Source organism: Dermacentor albipictus, chromosome 8, assembly GCF_038994185.2.
Source record: "Dermacentor albipictus isolate Rhodes 1998 colony chromosome 8, USDA_Dalb.pri_finalv2, whole genome shotgun sequence".
NCBI lineage: Eukaryota > Metazoa > Arthropoda > Arachnida > Ixodida > Ixodidae > Dermacentor > Dermacentor albipictus.
The window spans coordinates 120,217,294-120,238,520 of NC_091828.1; the positions used below are offsets into that span (position 1 = coordinate 120,217,294).

The window sequence follows — 21,227 nt, forward strand, 5'->3', positions numbered from 1 at the left end:
TTTGTCTCAGACGCGCGGTCGGCTCTCGTTGCTAATTGGCTGACATCATTCGCCCGATGTGACAGTGTCGTCTGTTCGCCTCAACCTACTCGTTGCCTACTCCAGCCTGTCGTCTGGTCGTCGTCTGTTCGCGTGTATCGTCAAACCTGTCGTCTGCTCGCTCGCTTAGCATATGGCCAGCATCGCGTCTTCTATCGCTTCTCGCACACCGTTTGCGTGCTCGAATAAATAGTACATTCGCTCTCGTTCCCTAAGAAAGTAATATACCCTTCGTTGATTAAGCCTAGCGTTGGGTCTAGTTGGAATCTTATTATTGGAAAGCAGCGTAGTCGGTGCCCAAAAGTACGAGGGCGAATGAGAAAGTATTTCCGCCTATTTCTTATTAGCCAAAATAAGGTACATACAGGTAATTACGAATATACGTACTGTTTTACGTACCTTACACTATTTTTGCCACCTACACCGGTTCAGACATTCGTCCCACCGCAGCACTAAATTTGAGATACCCCTGTGGTAGTCAGCGACGCACGTGGCCTTTCCGACCGTTCATTGATAAGCAAGTCTTTACGGCCTTTTGCGAACTCACAACACTACCACCTCACACTTCTCAAAGCGAGACACTTTTCCCCCTACATGGGCTGTATTTCCCTGTGGATTTCGATGGGCGTTCGTCCTTTGCTTCGTAGAAAACGAATCACACTTCGTTTCTCGTACGCCGTGGATGTGTGAAGCACAGCCGCCATCTTCAACAACTGATTAGCAGCGCCGTGCCGCGGAGCTACAGGCAGATAAGGCTGGGCCGGTCCAAGAAAGGTCCATCGCAAAGAATGGATATGTTGATTTCGCATTCACAGCCGTAATTTGGCTGAAAAAAAAAATAGGGGCAAGGACTTTCTGATTCGCCAAGTCGAGGCGAAGTGTTCGGCTACAAAGACATACGCGTGATTTATATTTTATGCCCCATATTGTCGTTACTAATGCCTCATCGTTCACGTTGCATTATTCTGCTTTATGGTCATGGCAGCGAGCCCGCTTTCGTGTAGTACATGACCGCCTGTTTCTTATTATCCTGAGAGAATGCGTTCGGTTATGCCAGTTCGTGTCTACGTCTTGATGACCACATAACAGTAGATTACTGTACTTAAGTCGGCTGTTATTAAGTGCACCGTGTGCAGTGTTTAAAATTGCAGCCCTTATATGTTATGTAGGCGTTTGAGCTTATCTATAATTCATTGCTTCGCGCCCATTCTACGCTTTTCTGTTTCTGGACTGCGCGTGGGCGCTTCTTGCGCATGCATCCACTTCCAGCGTGTTTCTTCGTGAAATAAACGAGTTCTTAGAAGCGCTTTGCCTTTCGCGTTAGTGTTCCTCTTGCCTGTCTCGTAAACCTTTGCAGCGCTGTTTTTGAATAACACAGCCTTCGCTCCACTGCATCGAGTTGGCACGAACTGGAGCCGCCCCCGTGACGTGACACCGGCGGCTGATCGACGAAACCGCCGTACCGCGGTAATTTCATCATGTCACTTCTGCCCGGCATAACTCCGGGTTCCTAGCCGTCGTGGCTTGATTAGTTTCTTTTTGCTCTTTTTGCGAGTTCTTCGCGACGAGCTCATCTACGTGGGCGAAAGTTTCTCGGAAATAGCGCTTCTGTACAGCGACACGTGCATAGTGCACACACGATGACATTATTCGCCAGAAGTGACGGCGTCGTCTGTTTGCCTCGGCCCATACTCGTTGTCTGCTCCAGTTTGTCGTCTGCTCGTCGTCTGTTCTCGGGTGCCGTCCAGCGTGTCGTCTGCTCTCTCACTTAGCATACGGCGGGCGTCGTTTCTGCTTTCGTTTCGCGCGCAACGATTGCGTGCTTCAATATCGTGTATTCGCGTTCGCAACGCTGAGCAAATAATCGTGTTCATCGCGCGTCTCTGTGGTCTCGGCGTTAGAGTAGCACGTATTGCTTTCTATTCCGACGGGGTACACGAATGGCCGCCGGTCACGACACAGAATTGTAGCAGACGACGGGGAACACCTTGCTTGCGTTGTGTGCGCCGTCTGTTGCGAAAAGTTGGAGGGTAAGAAACGCGTCCACCCCGGTCGGGCGTACATATAGACACGCTATCCCGTGAACACTAAATATCTGGATGCGCATCTCATTAACATATCCGAACGACATCCCATATAGACGAAGCCGGGCCGGCTTGACTTCTGGTGAAAGCGCCCGGTGTTACCTCATGAATAATCCCAAGGTAACAAAGTCATTGATATTATCGGGAGGGACAAAAGCCTCAAAAAAGAATGTTATGTCGATCCTCTCCCACACACACACATTTATTATTTAAAAGAGAAAAAGGACATGGTGTCAGAGATACCATTCCTTATACTGTCGTTCGTATTACAAACGGAGATGACTCGAAACGCGTCCTCCTGGCTTTTCATATACAGGGCGCCGATATGACTGCACTCCTGCACGACATTGTTTGTAAACGAAATCCAGCAAATTCAACTTTTCGATAAAAAGCTTCGTCGAGGACGCGCTCCGAAAAAGAAAAAAAACCAGGGGCAAGAAGAAACGCGACTACACGATGTCAAAAAAAGTCGTTCTTTACTCCTCTCTTAAAACGGAGATGTCCACGCGTTCTTGGGAGAAGTGAAACAAGACGACTTTACGACCAGTCGCGTCGTGTTACAACCCCTTGCACCAAGTAACGACCCCCCCCCCCTTTTTTTTTTCTTTTACGCGACTTTGTGTCGAGTCAGGAAACGAAGTTTTCTTCGCGCGAGTTCCAGACACAACAAAAAGGGGGTCGAAATAAAGTAGCATTTCTCCTACGGATCTGCGCGCAAGCGTTCCACAACTGTTCGCGCGGTTCCGCGAAAAAGATCGAAGCAAACGAGACGTGACGCCAGTGACGCTTCCTTGCGAGCGCGTTCACACAAGCCGCCGTTCGCCCTTGCCGTCACGGGGTGCGAAATTCGCGCGCAGTCTTGGCACAGAAACGCCAGTCAAACGGACAGTGAACTCGGTCGGCGAATGCGATGCGGGCGGAAAATGCGGCATCCGCTACCGACCGCTGGCGACAAAAAGCGAGCGTCACTGCCTGTCAGAAGGTTAAAAAATAGAATGAGATAGAAAAGAGTTCCAGTTTGCGCAAATCAGTGACGTCATAAAACGAATTTGGCTGACTGAATTACTGATAAAAAAACACCTATGTCAGCCCCCCCCACTACACCTACAGCGTAGTCCCATGTGATCACACAGGATCAGAATCAGAATCAAAATTTATTATTAGAAGTTGGGTCACATTACAAGCATTTAGTATGCAGAAGGAGGTCCCATAGTCAAAGACTGTATGACGATCATCGGCTATAAGACGTGTGAAATTTTTCAATAAGTATGTATTTATTACCTCAAAAGAACGCGGGGTTTATGATTGAGGGCGTATGGAGGAGCTTAACAATAATTCGATCCACTTGGGTTTTATTAAACTAGGGTGCCGCGTTCGATTTCAAGTGCACGCTTCGAGTGCACGTTATTTAAAGAGCCCTTGACGGTTTCAATTATTCGTTTGTAATAGCGCTCTGTTACTCTGAGACGTTGAACTCACTCACTCACTCACTCACTCACTCACTCACTCACTCACTCACTCACTCACTCACTCACTCACTCACTCACTCACTCACTCACTCACTCACTCAATCAATCAATCAATCAATCAATCAATCAATCAATCTCCATAATAAAATACTTATATGTTCGTATAATATCCCAATATCATCACATGGGTATATTTGGGAACATACGCTTTTTCTGCAGGATCAGGTGTTATAGGATTATGGATATCGAATATACGTGATGTTTCGCTAAGGATCAGTCAATCAATAATGGGAAAGGTGAGGTGGCGCTTTAGTGTACGCCTCGATCAGCTTTAAATGTGCGATAAAGACGTATACAGTCAAGTCACAGTGGCATATTAAACTGTTGAAATAAGAGAGATATCAATCCCAGCGAAACAGTAAGTACCTTCAAAATGCATAAAACTTTGAAGAATACAGTATCCGAAATCGGAACGTATACGAATATATTAATGATGACAATGAAATGATGGAGAATCGAACAGTGATTGCAGAGGATGAGACAGTTCGCGAAAATTCTTGTAACAGTTTCGTTATACGGAGCGAACCTTTCGCATATATTTAACCCTAACAGCGCTGGCTGGCTAGACTTGAACTCCGTGGATTTAAAGAACGCGGACGAACGGAAGGCCTACTTGCGTGTAATCCGCTTGTGAATCATATCCGCTCGTCAGTGTGAATGATTTAAAACATTTCGATGAACTATATAAAATTTCGAGTAACAGCTATTCGATTCGTAAACCGAACCAAACAGCAGTATCTATTCGACAGGCTGTTCAATATTTTCGAATGGCACAAGCCCAGAGAAGGCGCGGGGCGTCATAGCATTCTAGTTTCTGAAGCTCCTCACTGTGAGTTAAAGCGAATGAAGAAATAAAATAGTTCTGTATCACTTAAAACATTCAAAAATGTTTCAACATTGCAAAATTTCAAGGTCTTTCCTGCAGAAACCAAGCATGCAGGATCACATCGTGAAAATATGTGACGTCGTACAGCGAAGCCACGAATCCCCGGTTTTCTCACGAAAGAAACCGAGAAGGTCTGGCTTTGACTTTGAAATGTTTACGCTATCCTTGGGTCATCATAGGTCACCATAAGCGGATGGCGAGGACCGACCCTGTCAGTGTCAGGAGCCACCAGTCTGTACCGTCCAACAAAGTTGAACAAATTTTTCTAGTTCTACCGGGTCGTGATTTACAGCATGAGAGGTGCGACATAGTTGCCAGACTAGCACGGCTACCAATGCGCATAGAGGTACCGCGAATGGTTAGGGTCTACAACAGAACTAGAGCAAAGACAAAAAGTGAAACCGCCTTTACGTTTGTGGCAATACAACAGTGCACACGCAAAAAAAAAGAGAAATGTGCAAAAGAGCTGCCTGGCATTATTACAGAAATATTGGCTCAACTTCCTGTTATTCAGTACCCCCCCCCCAAAAAAAAAAACAGAAGTGCGGACATTTGGCCGTTACAACTGGCTCAAGTCGAAACACCGCACGGCCAAAAGTCGGGTCTGTCCCGCTAAATTCAGGACGGTTGGCAATACCCCCCACACAGGCGCCATCTCGTGCTTATGGTTCATCACAGAGATGCTCAGTATACGTGAGAACGGGACGGCCCAGCGAAGAGTGACTCAATGCCTCGTCGAAAATCACCGAGACAAGAGATAGAACGGACTCAATCTGGCAGGTCAGCGTGTTCCCCACGACGAGAACGGCATGTAAAAGCGAACAATATTGCGATGATGTGTGGACAGTCAGCTCTCGGAAGGTGACAACGACGTACAAACCGGAATGCGTTGAAGTCGGTAAAGTCAAACTTTGAGCAAGTCCTGTGGCCCGGGACCGGGTATGCTGTCGGTGTCAGAATTAATGACTGCGATCTCCGAGGTATCGTCGTGCGCGCACTACCGTCAAAAACGACCTCAACTCACACGACTTCGGTAACAGCGCTACCTTGTTTCCCAGCAGACCACATATGTCTGTGGACGTACGAATTGGGTCTATATTATGTCGAAGTCGAAGACCAAAATCTGCTAGACGTCACCGGCACGTACGTTCTTGCGAGAAAAGCCCAAGACGTCCAGAGTGCGTTGCTTTGACTGAAGAAAAAGCGGCGTATTGATATTAACATATATGAACTCTAAATTTATTTGTAACAACTGGACATAGAGACCTTTTGTTTTTTGGTCCATACATGAATAGTTGTCCTCTCACAGCCTTCATTTCTTCCGGTTTCCGTGTGACGGAAATATGTTTCCTCAGCCTTTCAAATTATGATATTCAAATTATCGTAACTGCAGCTCGTACGCGTACACCTACTTCTAAGATTTTCCGACACAATTTGCTTTTAAAACTTTCGTTATTAATTCATTGCGTCACTTGTGCCAGGAGGAAGATCTAGAAGAATGAGCGCACTGCGCTATTTGTTGCATCTGTCACAGAGCGATGTGTTGCGAAAGTGACATTTATTATAACTAACACTATGTAAAAGGCACTGACATACCACGTAGTCATGCAGGCTCGCTAACGTCGACCGCAAATATATACCACATGTTCTATGGACCTCGATCGGCATGCCTCAAGTGAGCATCTATTAGAGGTCCCATATGTCCAGTTGCGATGTCACCGCAAAGTTACAGCAACACAATCTGAATGGGATTGGTATTATCCATGATATGTATCTGTAATGTTGTTTGAACAAATACAGATATCTATGGGATGCGTGCAATGTTTAGAACGTCATGTTTCATAGACATCTATGGAACATAAAAGGTTATCCGGGTTCAACCTTTCGAGTTAGTCGATTCATATCGGAGACGATGGGGTGTTTTGCGCTGCCGGTTTCATTAGTCAGTCGAGCTTGCTCTGACACCAGGGACACCAGAGAGCTTAGAAACCAGACGGAAACCAAACGGCGGGAGAGGTTTTGACAGTGAGGTTAGAGTCTGCAATGAAGCGGAAAAGAAAAGAGCGCTAAAGGTTATCCGTCCTCCTTGCATGTACAGGTGTGCCGTGTTGATTCTGTTTCACATTTTGCGTACATTTGGATTCCGAGTGAATAGTACCAACCCTTAGACCTTACAGCGTCCTACTAAACAGTACTGAAGTTTTCGTCTGCGGCTGGGTTTCACTGCCCAGCCTGCTTACTCGCAGGAGGAGCCACCCCAAAGATTAGAAGGGGGCAATCGTCTCCCTTTGCGCCCTACCTCTTTCTCTTTTAATGTGGAAAAAACGTGGTTTCATTCATTCCACCGCCTGTTTAATTCCTATGACGAATGGAATAACTACACGTAGTCATACGGAAAGATAAGGTGACAGCGGGCCTGTCATTCTTGTGGTGACTGTGCTGGCGACGCCGCTTGGTTCCGTCGTGGTTTCTTAACGACACGTACGTCCTCGCTAGCTCACAAGCACGAGCCAAGTGGACGCCAAAAAAAAAAAAGAGGAGCACTCACTTTGCTGGCCCCCGTCTGGGTGTTTCCGGTGCCTCCTCCTCCGGGAGCCGCCGAGGAGCGCGGGAACATACTGTCCTCCTGCGGCTGTTCCCGGCCGCGACCGGAACCGTGTGCAGCCGCGACGGCGGCGCAGGAGAACGCCTTGGCGAAGGACTTCTTGAAGTTGTCGCTGAGGAAGGCGTACAGGATGGGATTGACGGCCGAGTTGGCGTACGACAGGAGCTGGCTGAGCAGGAACACGGTGACCGTGAACGCGGTGGCCTGCGCGGCGCCCAGGCAGCTGATGTACAGCTGTCCGGCCCAGTACGGCAGCCAGCAGATGACGTACACGGTGATGACGGTGAGCACGAGGTAGGTGACCTTGCGGTGCTTCGCGCGGTGCCGCGACCGCGGCCCGACGCGACTCAGGCGCAGGATCACGAGCACGTAGAACAGCAGGATCAGCAGCAGCGGGATGGCGAAGCCCAGCGTGAACGAGTAGAGCGTGAAGGCCGCCTGGCCGTTCATCATGCCCGACTCGGGCCACACGATGGTGCAGGACTTGACGGTGCCGGCGTCCACCACGCTCGCGTACATGTACACGGGCACCATGAGCAGCGCGGACACTGTCCACGCCGTCAGGCAGACGAACTTGGCGATGAACGGCGTCCGGTAGCGCGGCGACGAGATGGGGTGGCAGACGGCCACGTAGCGGTCCGCCGACATCACGGTCAGCAGCAGGCTCGAGGTGAACTGGTTGATGGACGTGGTGGTCATGTACACCTTGCACATGGCGGCGCCGAACGGCCAGTACTTGAACACCATGGTGGCGATGAAGAAGGGCAGCCCGACCAGGAACATCTCGTCGGCCAGCGCGAGGTTGAAGATGTACATGTTGGTCACCGTCTGCATCTTGGAGAAGCGCAGCACCACGTAGATGACCAGCGAGTTGCCGCACAGCCCGACGAGGCAGACGAGCCCGTAGAGGAGCTTGGAGAACTCGACCACGAACTCCGGGTGGCTCGTGAAGAACGGCTCCTCGGCCACCGTGGCCGGGGCGCTGCAGTTGACCGGCACCAGCGCGGACAGGGCCCGCGGGCTGGCCGAGCCGTTGGCCGCCGCGCGGCACAGCGCCGTCTCGTTCATCCTCTTCGGCCTTGGCGTTTATCGCGACGAACCGAGAGGGCCCCCCACCCCCGCCTTCGGTCAGCGGCGCGGGACGGCAAACCACGCCCGGCGTCGACGCACGCTCCGGCACGGCCCGGGCTGCCGCTGCTGCGGCGACGAACGCGACGGCCGGTCTCCGGCCATCGATCCGCCCAGCCGCCCGGCCAACATGGCGCCGATCACCGGCGTCGCGCGACTAGAGGGAAACCTCTTGCGCTTCTTCTGCTGCTGCTGCTTGTCTTCTCTCACCGCGACAGCTGGCGGTCCCGGCGACCCGTCGTCGCTCGCGGACTCCGTCGGCGGGCGACCGGCGATGGCCCCCGAAGACGCGACGGCAGTCCGACGTGCCGCCCCTACGCGGGACCCGGTGGAGTAGGGGTCTCTGGACGGTGTTCCCGGAGGCGAGTCTTTCTCTCCCAGCTGCTGCTGCCGCGTTACCGGCGGCGCGAACTTCGCCCGGCGTATCGGCCGCTGCGCCGGGATGTTGTGTGCGCGCCGATGCTGCCGGTTCGGCCGCTACAGGCGCTGCGTACGCGTGCGTGCGCGCGCGCGCGCTAGCTCGCGGAGAGAGAGAGAGAGCGAAGGACGGTGGGTGAGAGGTAAAAAGAAAATTAAGAGGGCTCGCTGAAGAAAGAAAGAAAGAAAGAAAGAAAGAAAGAAAGAAAGAAAGACATAGGCTCGCGGCGCGCGCGCGGTGAAAAGGGCGAGCGATCGCTTCTCGAGTATTGAGGAGAAGGCGACCCCCCTTTGGCCGATAGAAGGTGCCGCGATGTTGACCGCCACCGCGGCGCGGCGTGATGGGAAACGAGGCGAAGCCGCGTTTCTCATCGCGAGTGTAGCGAGAAACTGGGCTAGTTAAGTGTTCGTTGGTTGGTATCACAGTGCTCTTAGTGCAACTCGGTATAACTAGTAACCACAATGTGACACGTCAGACAAGGGGAGCGTCTGCCTCGTCTGGTGCATCCTGTCGCGATTATTAGGTTGAAACTCTGTTGCACTCGGCGCATTACGAGACGTAGGTTTCTGACCGTACTTCTGTTCGTTCGTTTGTTTGTTTGCTTGCTTGCTTGCTTGCTTGCTTGCTTGCTTGCTTGCTTTAGGGTTTTCGTAGGTGTGGACTTTTGCTCTGAAATGGTTATTTCAGTTTAGACTGCCGCGCAACGGAAGACCCCTCGTTTTGCACATACCTATGCGTATTATACCCTCGGCACGGTTGAGAACGGTAGCCACCTGTGTTGCAGGTCCTTGAGAGGGTGCTTTGAGGAAGGGCCTCTCGACTTCTTAACCTCTTCTCGCGCAATTATTCCTGTAGGAATCCTAACCCTTTACAACAAACCTCCCACATGGAGAAAAGCAAAAGGCAACACTATGTAATCTCAGAAACATCAGCGTTAGTAACCACATTTACATGAACTGTCGATCTGGTGCCGCAGATAATCAAACGTGGCTCCCCCCTATATTTCTCAAGGGGCCATCCGTCGCCTCAACCTGAGGTTAGGCCTCTGAGCGGAACCTTCGGAGTGTGCTGCCTAGGAAGTATATCACCGACGTTTGATGGCACAAAAGTTGTCTTCAAATATTACGAGGACGCAATCCGCACCGTTATGATTGTGAAATTAGAAGTTCGAAGCGTCACGCGCTGCCTACGACGTCTCGATTTTGTTGGCAGTTGGTGAGAAAGAGCATCTGATCTGCAGCCAAAAAATAACTGAACTTGTATTTTTTTTTTTCTTCATTCATCCTGCCTTTTCCCACTCAGAAGAAGGAAATATACATTTTCTTTTCTCTTCGGTGAGAAAATTCGCTTCAAAAATAGCTGAGTGGCCTGACTAACGGTTAGCCAATTATTTTAGAAATAGTGATTTTATCCCGCTGATGAAGGCAGATATTAGATCCCAGACGAAAACCTACATATCAGTGGCTTCGAGATTTCTTAAACTGAGCTCTACACTTTCTTTGAGCTCGGTACGGCGATGGTGCTGCGTAGGTAGCTTTATAACATTAACCTCCGACCTAAAAATAAAGTAACTGTACAGCGCCGACACTGTCGGGCTTTTCTTTACTTTCTATATTAGATTGGCTCGTGCATTCTGCCGGAAGTCCCTGGAGGCTAGTAAGTAATGGTAATACGTAATAAGTTACCTCCTGCCATCGCTTCCTCCGTCCAAACGTATGCAGTGTCGTCCACTGTTAAATGAAACACGCGAACGCGTATGATCGCACTTGCATACTCCAACTGCATATGGAAGCGGAAGCAACGTCACTAGTGTATCGTGTCAAGCGTTCTCACCTCAGAATTGCAATACCAAGAGAGCTTCAAGAAAAGCAACAGGTTGTACGGCTCGAGCAACACGCAAGTGAAAAAACTCGAATTAAAGGTTCCTTTACACGATGTCCTCGCTCGTACTGAGGAGGAAGGTTCATGTTAAGAAAGGAATTTCGCAAAGCCCTCCCTGTCTGCTCTCCGCCGAAAGCCCGTGCAAGATCTGAGGGAGCTTTCCTTGGTCACCGCTTCGATGCGCTCAGGTGAATGCTAATTGCGATCGCTGCCTCCTTTGAATGTGAACTGGGTCTTTCGTTTAGAGTTCGCTGGACCGACCCCCGCTTTCGCTGAAGTGCAAACGAGTTAAATTATGAAGGAAAAAGAAACGTCGCCTGCGTTAACGTCTTCGCTCAGGTGTGACGGTAAAAAGGGGATCAACTTCCTTGCTGAAGGAGTAATACATCGTCGGAGAGATTTGCGGGTTTTCTCATTAGAATCGGAGGTAAAAACTGCGCTGAAACGTCGTACGTACATACATGCATGCATGCATGCATGCATACATACATACATACATACATACATACATACATACATACATACATACATACATACATACATACATACATACATACATACATACATTACTGGCCATTGCGATTTGCTGCAAGCGTAATTCCCGTCTTAAGGTGACACTGAATGAAAATATTAAGTCGAGTTAAGTTGAAACATTAAGCTCCTGTAATAACGAATCAGTCACTCGTAATGAGAACATAGCTTCTTTTTTTCATAAGCAAAAAAAAACGAAAATGCAAAATAAGAGTGGCGCCACCTGTCGCGGAGTATGGTACCTCTCTGTCACGTGACGCGTGGTGTGACGTCAGGGCGCACCGAGAGGGTGGCGCCCAGAAAACGCTGGTATAGACTTTTATACAGATGAGCTATCGAATCAGCTGGGCTTAGTATTTTCCTATGGTGTCCCTTTAAGTAATCTATAGTCAAAGTGCCTGGATTTCACCGCGAAATAACTTGCAGATGGCAGGGACGATAGTTTTCAGAACTGGAAGCAAACTTCTAAAAAAAAAATAAGATTAATGAAATGTGTCGTCGCGCAAGAACTTAGTCATCGCGCGTCGCACAAATTTCGACATCATTTCCGCAGTTTTATACATGCCAGAACCGCGACAGAATTAACTGTGAGGCACGCCGTGTGGTAGGAAGCCCGGGATTAATTTTTTGTAAACTAGGGGTTCCTCAGTCGCATCCAGTGCGGGAGTATACTCGAGCAACCTTCTGCATTTCGATCCCCATCAGAATGCGGACGCCGTTGGCTGATTCGAACCCCTAACCTCGAGCTAGTCACCAGCGCAAAGCCACAGTGACTGGGCTAACCCAGTCACTGGGTTAACTAACACTGGGTTAACTAACACTGGGTTAACACTAACACTGGGTTAACTGGGTAACAGGCCTGGCTAACTAAACTGGGCTAACAGTGACCGCGCTGGTCCGCTCCACAGAAATTCTCCGTCGCAATTCATACGATGAGCGATCGCGCACGAAGTAATGTTTAATGCGAGAAAAAAAAAATAAATCGATCCCAATTTCCCCGCGTTCCTCTTCGATAAAACAACGTTTGAGCGATCACCCTCGTGTGCCGATTCACGGGCACGAATTTCGCGGTCTCCAGGAGGTCCTGCAGCGAACGAACCGCGCGCTCATTCGTCGCCTCCCTAATTCGCGGCAGAATCGAAATCGTCGAATCGAAGCCGACGTCCATTAATATTGTCAGCGCGAGCGAAAGGTGCCCCATCGTCGTCGTTCGTCTATGGGGCACCGCGTTCGCGAACTGCAAAATTGATGAGAGCCAAACGGAATTCGGTTGTGGAACACATCGAACGTCCCCTTTGCTTCGCCAGGTCGGCGTGCGTTATATATGTATTTTTTTTAATAAGCCTTTCTTGGGATTTCGTCGCTTCGCTGTCGAGCGTCGCGGCCCGCTTACCGGTGGTGTATTTACTTTCATCAAACGTGCACGCGTGTGTTCCAACACTTTATGTGTGCTATACACGGTGTTTCAGGTGTGATGGATATTGCTTAAAAATAGGGAATATGTCATTATTATATAAGCAACTGCGTATGCCTTTATCATAGTGGCACACAGACCAAGTGATTTGCGAAAGGAATTCATCATCATCATCATTATCATGAATTCCTTCAGGCTGAATATCACAAATGTTCGGCTAAGTGCTACGACCCGCGTGCTGATAGTCAATCGACATTCATCGAAAGTACATATGTTCGCAATGTTTCAAGTTGCTTACACAAATTCAAGACTGGGGCCGACAGATGGAGTAGCGTTCTGTGGTATAGAAGTTACACGAACTGGGATAAAGTGTCTCAGAAAGGCTGGCCTACGTTTCGATAGGTGGACCTATCTGTGACAAAGATAGTTCCACCTATCTTTAGGTCCACCTACCTTTGACCACCTAGATTTGCCCACCTATCGGCTGACAAGTGCTCAGAGTTATAGACTAGCGCAAGACGCGCCTTTTCGTATCGGAAGTTTCTCTGATGTCATCGCTGGTCCTATCTGTCGTGTCGCCGATCCTTGTGTAATCAGATTGTACGCTCTACGAGAATAGTGGCGTACGTCGCAGAAATTGCACGAGCGCCAGCGATTGCGCTGGATGGTTGACCGAGTGGTGTATAAATAGCCGCCACGTCTGATCCGTAGGTAAGATTTTTTTTTTTTTTTTTTTTGCTGTCGACAAGATTGCTCGCCGCTATCATCGTGCAGAGTGTTACTCGTCTCGCTATAGGCACAGCTTCGCCCAATAAACAAGCTAGTTTCGTCACTTACGTTATGCCACCGTGGTTCTTCATTGTCACTACAACGTGGCAATATGGCGGTGGGCTCCGGATTTATTTTGAGACCACCTGTAAAGTAGGGGAGGGGGGGATGTCTTAAGAGAGATAGAAATAGATATAATTTAATTGAGAGAAGGCAGAGAGGTAGGCCTGAGCTAACGCGCTCTAGCCTGCTACTCTGCACAGGGGGACGGGGAACGAGGACATAAAGGTGTGGTGAGGGACGATGATGACATAGAAAGAGGGATGCGCAACGGTGAAAGCAAGTTCAACATTCTGATGATAAACATTCAGGAATCTCATCCATGAAGCCACTATCGGGTTCCGTACCAAGTCTCTAGTCACCAACTCAAGTGAACTTAAAGATAAAGGCGCTAGTACGAAGCTGGTATTTGGGCCTCCCCCGCGTGACCAGCACGAACGCCAAACAGGAGGTTTATAGCATGTAAAGAGCTGCCATAAGAGGCTTCAACACGGCGAGCACTTGCAGGGCACTTTTAGCGGCCGGATTCTCGAGAAGGTATACCTAAATGTAAGTACGCGAGCGCTTTTTGCACTTCTCCCCCATTTTAAACGCGGCAGGGGTCGAACCCGGGACGTCGAGATTGGCAGCACAATTGCATAAAAATTTCTCCACACGGCGTCTCTCATGGCCGAAGTGTTGGTTTGTTTGGGACATGAAGAGTCCTATTAATAACTTATATTTCTGCAGTGCCAAAAATAACGCCCTTCTTAGCTCGAGAAGCGGCCTGGTGAGGCAGGAAAGGCGTTAAAAGGGCTCGCGACGTCGCCTCAAAGTTGCCGCACGTGATAGCTATGACATCGTAGTTTTTGACAAAATCCAGCTCGGACCTAGTTAAAATTTTTTATCGGTAACGATTGACTACATTCTACTTTAAGTGAGTCAGAGATTTAATTTAGAGAGTTTTGAAATTTTTCGGCTGCGCCAAATTCGCGAGGGTTTCCAAAGAAGTGTGTAGAGGTGAGAGAGAGAGAGACTATAATCGGCCGCCGCTAGCCGATGTATGCTACTTTGTCTTAATACACCTACACCGATGTATTCCTAAGCAGTTCCTTCTTTGTAACTGGTGGTTTAAGCTATTCAATGGCTTGAACTCGTTCTGGGTCTGTCGAATGAGGTCCCGATCCCAAGACATCAGTTGTTTGGTAATAAGTTTATTGAATTGTCCGGCAGGTTTTCGGCGACGCGTGCTCAGGTGTCCCACGACGGGCCGTCGAGATCTCGTCTCAGCGCCTGCTGGACGGCCCAGAGTTGGTCGCCGAGGTCGGAGCCGCGCAGAACGGCGTCCCAACGCAACACGTTTTTGCGTTGGGCGTTACATTCCCATAGCACGTGTTCGAGCGTAGCTGTGTCCTGTTTGCACATCTGATACATATATCCCCCGACCTGCGCGACCTGACCCAAAATATTTCACACTTTTGACCTGGCATTCCACCTCATTACGAAGCGCCACAGGTACATACGGGTATAGCTTTTCGCTCGCTCGGCATCCGATGTGATATTTACGTTCTTCCACTCTGCATCGCCCTGGGTTTTCGGGAAATGCCTCCTCGGGGCGGTGGCAGCGTTTGGGGATTAATGTGAGGTTCTCCGCGCCGGAACATCCACAGGTATACCGGACTAGTAGAGCGCTGGAAGGGCACCTTTAAAGCGATGCTGAGGAGCCTATAATAGGCTAGCACGCGCGTGAACAGGACCGCTTCATACGCCATGCATCCTCTGGGCCTACCGAGAGTGTCCCACATGAAACTGCGACAAAATTTCATCTCCGTTTGAGATTACGTAATGGACGCGTTCCGCATGGCCCCCCCTAAGTATACTACAGGAGACATGGACAGGCGATGGGTCGTCCACATTTTGCCTTCACTGGCGTTCACGCAAAAACAGTCCACGTGCAGTTCGATCCGCTTCACGCAACGATCAAAACGTTTCACAGGCAGGTCGGGCCTCTACCTTATATACATTCTTGGGCCGGCCATGTCGCAACCCCCCGACGTCTTTGAAGAGCTCGAGCAAGAGAGGGTTGACCTCCGCACCTCTCCTTCCTTCCTTTTCATCCTCCTCCTCCTCGAGCAAGAGAGAACGATGGCCGCCGAACGCGCTGCGAGGTTAGTAACAGGTAGAAACCGAGATAACACAACGCCAGGATGGCCCCGACGAAGCTCCAAGCTTGGAGTTTCAATCGAGCGAGAACGCCCTAGCTTAAGCCACGGCGGAAAGACGGCAGGAGAAGGACTCTCCGCTGCGTTCTCCGGAGCAAAGTATGGCCGACCCAACTTTTGCGAAAGAACAGAGAGACGACTCTTCTTTGGCAAATGCATGGGACCAGGCTAGAGCAGGCACGCACGGCGTGGTGATAGAAGAATCTTTATATCATTACATAGAGACGTACTGGATAGCAGGCCCTGTCGGCAGCTCGCGCTGCCGCAAAAAAAGCCGCCGAAAGGAGGGGCTCACCCTTGCTCGTGATATGCAATTCGGGGAACATTCCTCAGAGAGCAAAAAAAAAAAAGGACAAGCAGGGAATACGCAGCGCCCTTTTATTGGCCCACCCTTCCATCTAGGTCCTTTGCAAAGTAGCGGCGGAACTGCGCAGCCCGTATGACATCACTCTCCATGCAGACAGCCCTCGAAACGTCGAAAACTCCGTGTACTTCTGCGAGTTCTTTTCTAGTGCCGTCTGCCAGTAGCCCCGCGTCATATCTAGCAAGGCGATGCGAAGTTGGCCTCCCTGAGAACGAAGCGTCGCCGGATGGCGACGAAGACTTTTTGAAGTATCGTCTGCCTGGAAGGCCCGGAGGAAAAGAAGCTTAACTCAAGCCTTCAGCTAAAATAAGTTATTGGTTACCTTTAGAGCCCTTTTAAACTCCATAATGTCAATATTGAAACGCACCCACCCCAAACACGCTCTCACTAGATAAAGTATCAGCGGTTACCAACAAAAATATAGCACATTTTAAAGCCACATTGAAATTTTATTGACAGAGATAAGTGAATGTTTTGCTTCGGCGTTGAATGGCCTACAAAAATTGACTGTAAGGTTCACAAAATCCATATATAAACATGGACTCCACACAGGCACGCTTAACAAAGATAAACAAAAAAATGGAGTGGCGAATCTGTCAAGTGCACCTGACATACCGCCATTTAAAGCACGCTTGGCATTAATATGTTCTGGTATATTAAGAGTTTGACTTTAGAAAAGCTTTAGCTTCGCAACACACGCAAGTTGTAAACAAACGTGCTCACTCTGTCCGCTCAAATGATGCTTTGATGCAGTGCGTAGAATTGCGACACCTGTTTTTCGAGCAGTATTGCACAAACCTAAACGTGACCCTTTCTTTTTTTCTTTTAGCCTTGAAACGTTCTGGTTCATGCGTGTTTTCGTGAAGCGTATGGGGAACTAAGTCAACAGTCTTCTCCAACGAATCACTAAAACGCACGATTGTTGATTTCTTTTTTCGTTTTTTCTTCTTCTTCTTTAAACACAACCAGAACTTCGTTGAGATTGGTTCAACGTTTGTAAAAACCTAGGTGCTTTTGCGTTTTCCACGTGAAATGTGAACATAGATGGGTAGGTTTAATCGAAAAAAAAAAGTGAAAGATAAAGGATTTAACTGAAAGCCGGAGATGTTAGCCTAGCCTGAGAAGGCCATCCCAGATGTCTACCTTGAAACATTAAACAAATAATAGTTAATGCATTTCATTCGCCTACCTCTTTTAAAGAAGAGCGTTTCCTTTGCTGCTTCTTTTGCTGTTACTGAAATGTTGCTTCTTCATCATCATGGCATTCTTCTTCTTGTCGTCATCGTCATCCGCTCATTTATCGCCATCATCATTAGCTTCGTCGTCACCTGTTCTTTTATCGTGATTCTCATTGTACTTATCGCCACCGCCATCATCTGCTTCTTTATTATCATCAGCATACTCATCATTGCCGCCATCTACTTCATTATCACAATGTTCATCATCATCATCTCTTATCACACTATTTGTTGTCGTGGTCTGCTCCCTTATTATCAACATTATTTGCTTCATCAACATCATTATGGTCAACGGATTCTGCTCCTGCTGATACTTCTGAATTCTTGATCGCATATAAGCCTTCTTCGCGTTTTCCTTCTGTTAACATTATTACTCTTCGGTCGCTTTTGCCTATTCTTTGCTTCACGAAAGTTTCCTTATCTCGCTCCCGGAAGCCATGGTTTGTGTTTACCCACTTTGAATCCGACGAGTAATCGCCGAGCGTAAGGCGACGGGTACAGCAGCGGCAGCCAAGCGTTCTCTGCCCTCATTTTCATTTTATCTGCTCCCTCCATCGCAAACACAATGGAGAAGGGCACCTCGCTCACACTCCGCAAGGGCTTCATCCCGTGGGAGTGCATGTATCGCACCTCACGTTCCGACTATAAAGCTCATAAATCCCCCCTCCCCCCTCCCCCCCACCACCCCGCGTTCACTTAAGCCAGCGCGCAGGTTGAGCGTATGTTTTCTGCACGAGTGCGTCTCTGTCGCGACGCCGAAGGACACACACGCTCGAAGGAAGAAACGCAAGAAACGCGACGAACGCAGCGGGAGTCGATACACGTTTCGACGAGTGTCTCTGTGCCACATGGCGTGCGGGAAAGAGAAAGCGGCGCCGGGATTTTCTCTCTCCCCCTCTCTTTCTCCCTCTCTCTCTCCACGTGCACCACACAGGTGTACGCGAACACAATCCGTGCCAATTGGCTCGCATCGGCCCTGATCCGACCGCGGCGCCGGTGGCACGGCGAGATGTGTGTTCAAGACGAGCGCGACCGGAATCGTAATCGACTCTGCGTCCCGCGACAAGCGGAGACAGGGGCGAAGTGTTGGGGGGAGGGGGGGGGGGGAGGATGCGGATCCGCAAGTTCGCGGCGCCATGCCGCTGGCGTACTTGGAGGCGACTTGCCTTTGGATGGATTACCGCCTGATTGCCGTTATTCCGTTTTCTTTTTTCCTGTCTCCCAACGGCACAGGGCTGAAACGTTGGATGACATTGTTTACGGGAATAAACCGCCCACATAAAGAGGGCCTCGATGCTACCACACAATGTTACAGCGAGCATACAGTTTCCGACAAAAGAAAAAAAGAAATCACTGCGGGAAACTCTGGCTCGAGTGTCTACGGGGGCTGTCAGTGAAGTGGTTCGACCAGCACGAGAATCTGTTGGGTTTGTTGAGCGACAGTTTGCCTAAACTTCGTCCTTGTGTTTTGAAGGGGCTTTTGGTCTTTGTAGATTGGTCATTTCCGCAATAAACGCCACAATTCGCAATATTTACGCGCATACGCAAGAACTTATTGCTCGTCGTGCGTTTGCAAAATACTATTTCTTTGAAGTTTAGCAAAATAACATGTGGTAAATAACGCTTTAGTTTTGTTGAGTGTTGTGGGGGTGTTATGTGTGTGTGTGTGTTGTGTGTCTGTGACGGGGCAGTCTGCGTATCATTTCATTTTTCGTCATACACTTCCGGAGTGGCATGCTAGGTATGCCGTCGGGTAAACGCTTCCAGGATTCGTTATAGAGCCCTCACCCCCCCTCTCTTTTTACATGAACGTCTGACCCCACGAAAACGTAGATTAGACAAACCCATGTCTAATTGCTTTTCTAGATCTAATCTATGCCGAATTCCTTTTCCAGATCTAATCTATGCCGAATTCCTTTTTCCAGATCTAATCTATGCCGAATTCCTTTTTCCAGATCTAATCTGTCTAATTCCTTTTCTATGAGAAACTATGACTGTTGTTGTTGTTGTTGTTGTTGTTGTTGTTGTTGTTGTTGTTGTTGTTGTTGTTGTTGTTGTTGTTGTTGTTGTTGTTGTTGTTGTTGTTGTTAAAGTCTGTGGTGCGCTTGCTGTCAAAGGTAGGACCAGCGCGTGCACGCTCAGACAGACCCTCGCCATCGTCGTCCAAACAACGACCACCGCGTGCCGCGAACCACAATGACTCCTGACAGCGCTTAATTAAAAAAGAAGACGTTCACGTAAAAGCACTAAGCGTCACACGAAACTGCAACGGCACACCCGACAACAGCCACAATGAATTCGTCTAAAACTCGACAACGACGGCGACCGTTGCCCGACGACGACCCAACCCAACAAGTCCGAAGCGTTTGGCAAAGCTGGCTTCTCTGCAATACTAAGATTCGTGGGGAGTAGCCCACCTTAGACAATCGCTTCGTTGCCGTTAGGGGACGAACTTATGCCTATGGTCTTTATCTTGCTCTGCTAGGCTTTGAGTGCACCCAGCAAGCTTTGTGCGCCGTTGTGGTACGTAAGCTCAGGCGTATGAACTGTATCTATGCATCTTTTTCTTTTCTTTTTTTTAAAGCGAAGCTTTCTTTGTCTCTTCCTTCGACTTTTCCACTGCTGCTGCTGCCTTGCACGCCGCGTCGTGTCGTGGTAGGAGCTCGCGGCAGGAGTGCGGGATACGAGATAGACGACGTCAACGACGTCTCGGCGTAGCGGGCCCACAGTGCCCTCTGACACGCCCTGGGGGACAGAACTATGCCCTCTGGACACCGCAGTTAGGCGTGACCCTCCTCAAAAGCATTGCAGGAGGTGCCGTGCTTGCCTCCGGGCTCACACGCAACAGCTACGACAGTCCAGGAAGGTGGTAGGGATGATGTCCGAGAAGGAGGAGAGAGAGAGTAGTAGTAGTAGTAGTAGTAGCAGCAGCAGCAGCAGCAGCAGCAGCAGTAGTAGTAGTAGTAGTGAAAGTAGTAGTAGTAGTAGTAGTGAAAGTAGTAGTAGTAGTAGTGATAGTAGTAGTAGTAGTAGTAGTAGTAGTAGTAGTAGTAGTAGTAGTAGTAGTTGTTGTTGTTGTTGTTGTTGTTGTTGTTGTTGTTGTTGTTGTTGTTGTTTTTGTCGTCGTCGTGTTCGCTGACGCACTCTGAAATGTAGCTAACTACCACAATCCCCTGATTTGGAGGTACCGATCTTTCTCATATGCATGCAATCACACTGTCCTTCCTCGCTTCTCGAGCCTGTAGGCAACGACAAAATAAGCGGGTCCTATCCAGCGCTCGGCAAGTCCTCTTGTCCACATTTTCCTCTCGTGTCAGCTATGCCCTACAGGGTGCTATCTTTTATCAATTCCTTCCAGATGGATATTTCACATATCTTCCAATATTTTTCGGCCTTCCGGCGTTTTCTTTCTACGTCTATCGGCTGCCATTTGTGCCGAAACAGGAGGTACATCGTGACTGTCCCTTTCTTTTTCATCTTTCTTTTTTTTTCTTCACGTCGAAAACTTCTCTCTTTAAGGTTCCTTTCATTTCCTGTGTTTATACGCTCGGTGCTAAGTGAGGCAATCATTGGCCCAATTATGCGGCCGAGTTTTCCCACAGAACGTCGGCAGCAGAAGGCGAGCTGTCGACGGCGAGAATCAAAATCGCAAGGGGCCGCGATTGGTTAAAGCGCCACGCTTGTGGCGCCACCTGGGGGCAAGTTTCGACAGCAGCCCCGTCTGCTCGGGACGGCTTGGTCTCTGTCATTCGGCGCGCTTACCTTCCCTTTTGGTCCATCTTTATTTTAATCTTCCTCCTAAGCCACTTTTCTTTCTTCTCTCTGTCTCTTTGTTTGCCTTAGTTAAGTTCCTTTAGTTTCTTTGTATCTTCTTATCTCCTTCACATTTTTTTTTTGTCTTCTGTTCTCAACTGTTCTTTGGAAGCTGTTTTTTTGTCTTCTGTTCTGAACTGTTCTTTGGAAGCTGTTTTTTGTCTTCTGTTCTGAACTGTTCTTTGGAAGCTGTTAGGTAAAACATTAGGGGAGCACCTTGCAAAGCCCACGCAGGCGGGGAGGGGAACGCGACGAGCTGCCGACGAGG

General features: G+C 49.1%; 1 protein-coding gene and 1 long non-coding RNA gene across 2 annotated transcripts in view; one reads left to right on the plus strand and one right to left on the minus strand.

The window, feature by feature from the left end:
• Nucleotides 1-8,766, minus strand: part of LOC139049101 (somatostatin receptor type 2-like) — a 143,463-nt gene extending 134,697 nt beyond the window's left edge. Inside the window, exon 1 of the mRNA XM_070524317.1 lies at nucleotides 7,087-8,766. Within this exon, the coding sequence (XP_070380418.1) occupies nucleotides 7,087-8,211 (1,125 nt within the window). The 5' untranslated portion in view covers nucleotides 8,212-8,766. The remainder of the gene's footprint in view (nucleotides 1-7,086) is intronic.
• The window catches only part of LOC139049109 (uncharacterized), a 335,411-nt gene that overhangs the window by 258,021 nt on the left and 56,163 nt on the right, over nucleotides 1-21,227 (plus strand). The window lies entirely within an intron of this gene.